The following is a 5,883-nucleotide window of genomic DNA, read 5'->3' on the forward strand; positions in this document are numbered from 1 at the left end:
CCCCCCCCCGCTTTTTTTTTTTCTTCTTATTCTCTTGACTAACCCCTCCCCTCAAATCAACACAGTGCCCCCTCAGACCTCCCCACACAAAGCCCCCAAAGCAGCACAGAAATCATAGCGCACCATTCAATCATTGTTTTTTCCCCTCTCTCACCCCTTTTATGGTCCCACTAAAGGTTTTAACCGGGCAGAGAAGGAGGGCTGTCACTGAGGAAACCTTAGCCCATTGATGAAGTGACAGGAGCTGCCAGAATATGATCCTAATCCTGTTTCCAGCATTCTTTTAGCCTGCTGGCATCGCAATTCCTCCACACATTCTCTGAGCTGTCAACTAGGAAAATCCCTCTAATAGTGCATTGCCCAGATACACATCAAAGAGCTCTTGGAAACCTTCAGCGGCTTAGCTGCCATAGACACACACACACACACACACACACACACACACACACACTAACACACCATTCCCATTAACTCACAACCCTGTGAGCTCCACGNATTTTTATGCTTCATTTTTAAACCATCCACCCCTCTTGTCTATCCTCCTCTGTTTAGAAAGCATCGTTTTTACGGACATAAAGCAGGACTAAGAAGAAGAAGAAAAAAAAAGAAGGTGTCTGAACTTTGCTGACTTCAGAAACCCTTTCAGGGCTATTTTATCTCATTCTATTCTTACTTAATCCATCGATATCCTAACCAAAAGTAATCTTCTTATGGCGAGGCATTCTGTTTCGGTGTAGCCAAACCTCGGCTGACAGGGTGGGGGAGGGCGAGAGGGGGAGCGGGGAGCGTGTGAGGAGTGGGTGGGGTGGATTGGAGGCTCTTTAGAGCCTGACACTTTGCTTCAGTCATTTCATGTAGGATTAGTTCTTGTGCTGCTGGTGAACAAGTGGCAGGTTCTCCCCTATGTGGCGTGTAAACCTCACCGCTGAGGACGGTGGACCCCCTGCGTCTAAATTATTTATGGATCATCAAGGTGTCTTCAGTCAAAATGTGCGAAGCTGAAAGAAATTGCCACCACAAAAGGTCTCAAATCAGAACTGTTTAACGTCACCCGGAGTGACAGGAAGAGGCCGGGCTGGAGTCTGCGCGGTCTTATCTTATCGTTTTCCTGCGTAGTTGCCAAGGAAATTTCCCGACGCATTGATTAAATGTTCTGCTGCGTGATCAGTCTTGGTGAACGACTTCCTCTGAATCAGCGTTAAAACACAAGGTGAAAGAAAGCAGATGTCCACATAAAGCCAATTCATTAGCACCTATTATTGTTTTTTCATTCATTTATCGATGTAACCCGATGTCTGATGAAGTCTCAACTCATTCTTAGACGATCTGGTTCAGCAGAAGAAAATCGAAGCAAAGACACAGTGAAGATAAGTTATTCTTGATTTATTCTCTTGCACTGAACAGATAAATTACTCATATTTTAAACAACTGAGAAATACACGTCTTTATTCTACAGAGATACAATACATACAGATTGGGCCTGTGCGTCTTTCTGCTGAAGCCACTGGCTAAGGGGAGGAGTTGGGCTCAAAAAAAATATATGCCAGCTGGGCTCATATTTATTTGTCATCTGCAGAATCTCCCCGTGTAAGGTCCTTTGCTTGAAGCTACAGCTGGAAAAGAAGTTGAATGTTTCCTCTCAAAGTCCCTTCGTACGAAAGGCGGTGTGAGGTTACTCTGAAACCACTCAGATGGAGGTGAATGCTGGGTGATATTTACAATACATGACAGATTCTTGCACTCTGAGCAGAGATTTCTTTCTTTTAAAAGAGAAAAGACTGATTTGCAATTGGACCTTTCATTGTGATGTCAGTGTGCTGCCATCACAGCTGTGTACGTGTGGCTGGAGAAGCCATGCTTCAGAAGGACGCATGCATAGTTCACATTTAAAGGATCTTTTAGAGGTACGGGATGTTTCAGAATCTCAAATGTTTGCTGGAAGGAGTCAGACGAAGACTGTCTGCCCCGACTTCATCATGGAGAACACTGACTGATATCGTTAAAGAGTCAATTAACAAGCATCGTCCACAGGTGAACACAATCACAACTGCAGTCCAGACAGGATCCGTGAAGTTTATGTTTTTGCATTTTTTTTTCACTAAGGTAAAAGGTCATGATGATGGAGCAAAGAGGAATGGAGTTGTTGAAAATCCATACTGAGGTAGGTCCTCTGAAGTCCATACTCAGGCTCAGTTCGTGTATTTCATGTAAGCTTAAAAAGGTTTTGTTCTTTATGGTTTATCATTCTGGTCAGGTTTTACAGTCATGTTGTTTTGAACTATACAAAGTGGATGTAAAGTAAACTCGGAGGAGATGAATCAGCCAAGTATGGACAGATATTGAACTCTGCAGTCTTTTCAGGAAATTTGCGATATATTTTTAGAGTTGTGTCGGAATTCTGCGTCGATAAGCTACGTAAAGTTGCTGCGAAAGGTCACGAGGAAGCTCGGGAGGAAGTCAGGTCAGCCTCTGCTCTGACGGCCAAACGTGGACCCTGTGCGGCGTGGCGCTTCAGTTGGGGAGCGTGTCCAATCCCAGCGAGGCCGCGTGCTGCTTGGCCCTCAGACGGAGGTTCTCGATGCTGGTGGTCTTGCTGTTGAGGCTTGCCGGGAGGCTGCCTGGGGCCGCCTGCAGCAGTGGGCTGCTCCACACCTGTTGGGCCTGCGACAGGGTCTGGTAGTAGGACTGGCAGGGCAGGGAGCCCAGAGGGGAGGGCATGTTGACGTTCATGCCCAGGTAGGGCAGGGAGGACGGCGTGCTCATGTCGAAGGATGGGTAGTGGACGAGGTTGTTCGTGGCCGCCATGTGCTGCCGAAACTGCTCCTGCAGCCGGAAGAGGCTGAGCGGGGACGAGGCATAGGAGTTGCTCTGAGCCAAACCACCTGTGACGCTGCTGGAGGACGCCAAGGCGGGCGAGCTTAACGAAGAATCTGACAGACAGAAGAGAGAACAGGGGCTTTAGCACTTCTGCACATGATTTTAACCTGAGATGTAGAACAGAGCTGCATTTCTTGAACTGCTATTTGTACCTGATGAGGGACTGAGCTGTTTGCAAGATGGAGAGCTGCCGCCTGCTTGCGTTGCCCCCTCCCCTTGCGCCTCCTCCCTGAGCTTCAGCCTGGACTCCCCGCTTATTTCGTCCTCCTCTCTGTCGGCGTTGTCTTCTGCCGCCGACTCGCTGTCCGACGGCTCTGGGGAGGTGATGTTCACTTCCACACTCATCTCGGCAGGCTGGGGCCGTGATGCAGCCAGCCGCTCCGACTCTGAGTGACAGGAGGAGGAGGAGGAAGGAGGAGGAGGAGTGCGGGCCTCAGGAACCACTGTGGTGGCGGCGGCAGCGGCGGTGCTGGTTGTGAGGTCAGTTTTGGAGTCCTCTGGAGAGCCCTCGGCAGCTCCAGATGCTTCTTTCTGCTTCTGTAGCTGCTCCTTCTGAAGGCTGCGCTGCTTCTTCCGAAACTTGGCCCGACGGTTCTTGAACCAGACCTGAAAGATTGATACCGTTACAACCGCTGCAGGTGACACGTTACTTACAGCTTTGTTTTGTTTCGCCCAATAAAGCTGTCACATTTCCTTGCCTTCTAGTCTTTAGGACAAGCAGCTCAGGGCGTGACAGACGAGAAAGGCGTTATGTGTTTACCTGCACACGGGCTTCGGGCAGGTTGGTGCACATGGCCAGGCGTTCTCGCATCACCACGTCAGGGTAGTGGGTCTTCTGGAAGGTTTTCTCCAGAGCCTCCAGCTGCTGAGCAGTGAACGCTGTCCGACTGCGCCGCTGCTTTCGGTGCTGGGAGCCATACCGGGCCTCGAGGATAATGTCTTGAAATGTACAACCGTTGAGAAATAAAGAAACATGACCAGTTTAATTCAAGGGACAGGTCAAAGGTCAGCTTGTGGTGATAAAATAATTCATCCCAAAAAAGTGATTTAGAGGGGGGGTGAAAAAAAAATAGAGCATCTGTTTCCTACCAGCCAGTCTCTCTGCCAGGGTGAGCGCGTGCACCGAGGGCCTGTAGTCAGGCGCGTGCTGCGCTTGCTGCGCCGCCTGCTGGTGGAGGTTGTACATGGCGCTCAGTGAGTTCATGGCGTGGAGAGAATATCCGTTCACCCCGTAGTGCTGCATGACCGGCCTGCTGTCTGCAGAGAGGACAGGCTGATGTTAGGCATCGGACCGCTTTCACCAAAAAAAAAAAAAAAAAAAATGCTTTCTGCAGGTAATTGCAAATAATAATAATAATAAATTAATTGTGTATGTCTGTTATTTTTAATATTTTTTTTAATCAAACACAAGAACAAAGTGAAATGGAAGCAATTAAAAAACAATTAAAGACTGAAAAGTACATCTAATTAAAAAATCTGGTTCATTTTAAACATAAATAAACAGAAAATGGGCTGATTATTGAACACAATCTTTTGGTGATTTAAGTAACAACAAAAAACAAAAACAAAAACAAAAACAAAAAACAGCTGCAGAGTGGCTTAAATTACAAACTGAAAGAAGCATTTAAATAAAAAGTAACTCATATTTTATATTTCAACATTTTACAGTTATGAGGGTAATTCTTTTATATGTTTATATATAATATATTAAATTTTAATTAATCCTAGAGAAAATTCGATGTGCAATTTTGCCCTTTTTAATTTAGGTATAAAATAGTTTTTAAGGCTTGAAATTAAATTATTATTATTATTATTATTATTATTATTATTATTATTATTATTATTATTATTATTTCTTGTAAAATCTTCTTGTCATATTTATCTTCCATCACCTTAAATCAAAGTTATTTGATGTTAGAGTTTTTATTTCGTCCTCGGGGCTGAACTCTGACCCGAGATGGGAGAACCATTTACACTCGTTCTGGTTCTATCCCGGAGCGTTTTGGACCGGGACAGGGACCGGGACAGGGACGGGGACAGGGACCGGGACAGGGTGTTTTGTCCCAGTCTGCGCCGGGGTCCCGGCTCAGTTTCCAGACGCCTGCAGGCTGTGACGGAAACGCGTGACAGGTCGTCAGCGCAATGTGCGCGCCGGATCCCCAGTTGGGCTCCGTTTCCTTTTATGCGCCTGCAAATAGGTTCCAACTATAGGCGCCTATTAATTTATCATCGGGCCTGACGCGTGAAAGGTGGGCCACCGTGTGCGCGCGCGTGCGTCACCGTGGGGAAAACACAATTCGCCAACATATAAAACTCCACTCCTTGTATTGTTCTCATGAATGCTTTGATATGAATTAAACAGCGACTAAAATCATACAATCTGTTGTGTTTTTTTTTCTTTGAATGTGAGGTTTAAAAATTCAACATAATGCTCGGATTCTGTCGGGACAGGGTGGAGAAGCCCCGGGCTCACATTTAAGCCTAATTAAGCTCACAGCCGTGGACGTCGGAGATATTTTACTGAACAGCCTGAGGGCCCGGGGCTCCGTGACACATCAGGAACCAGCTCAACGACAATTACATCCCAAACAATTAATTTACTTAAAGCTCCTTAACTAGAAACATTAAAAAGTTTGATTCGCACTATGGTTAATTTATTATTATTTTTTTATAAATCTAATTTTTAGGGGAATGCGGTTTGGTTTATGTACTTTAAAGATTAAAAAAGCCACAGGAACACAGTAAAAGGTTGTGGTTTTAAAATGATCCAAAACTGAATTCAGCAGAACTTTCTTACCTCGTTCCGCCTGGAAACTTCTTCCACATGAGCCAAAATGGTCGCCTCTCTGTCGTTACTTCTTGTCCAAAGTCCGCAGGCGGCCGTTCATCTTTTATTTATGTATTTATTATCAATATTATTATTATTATTATTATTTATTTACCTCAGCCTGACAACGTCGGGAAATATTCCGCTCGGTGCTCCGCGGCTCTCCTCTCTCTGTGGGA

The 5,883-nt window shown here is 45.8% G+C and overlaps 1 protein-coding gene across 1 annotated transcript; it reads right to left on the minus strand.

Moving 5' to 3' along the window:
* Positions 1 to 1,368: 1,368 nt before the first annotated feature.
* On the minus strand, positions 1,369 to 5,877 carry LOC108230579 (diencephalon/mesencephalon homeobox protein 1-B). Its single transcript, XM_017406917.2, has 5 exons — positions 5,675 to 5,877; positions 3,967 to 4,134; positions 3,638 to 3,816; positions 3,030 to 3,483; positions 1,369 to 2,930 (listed from the first exon to the last, which is right to left on the minus strand). Exons 2-5 carry the CDS (start codon positions 4,118 to 4,120, stop codon positions 2,512 to 2,514), a joined length of 1,206 nt encoding a protein of 401 aa, XP_017262406.1. The 5' UTR covers positions 4,121 to 4,134; positions 5,675 to 5,877; the 3' UTR covers positions 1,369 to 2,511.
* Between the last annotated feature and the right edge of the window lie 6 nt (positions 5,878 to 5,883).

This window comes from Kryptolebias marmoratus, linkage group LG24 (genome assembly GCF_001649575.2).
Source record: "Kryptolebias marmoratus isolate JLee-2015 linkage group LG24, ASM164957v2, whole genome shotgun sequence".
Taxonomy (NCBI): domain Eukaryota; kingdom Metazoa; phylum Chordata; class Actinopteri; order Cyprinodontiformes; family Rivulidae; genus Kryptolebias; species Kryptolebias marmoratus.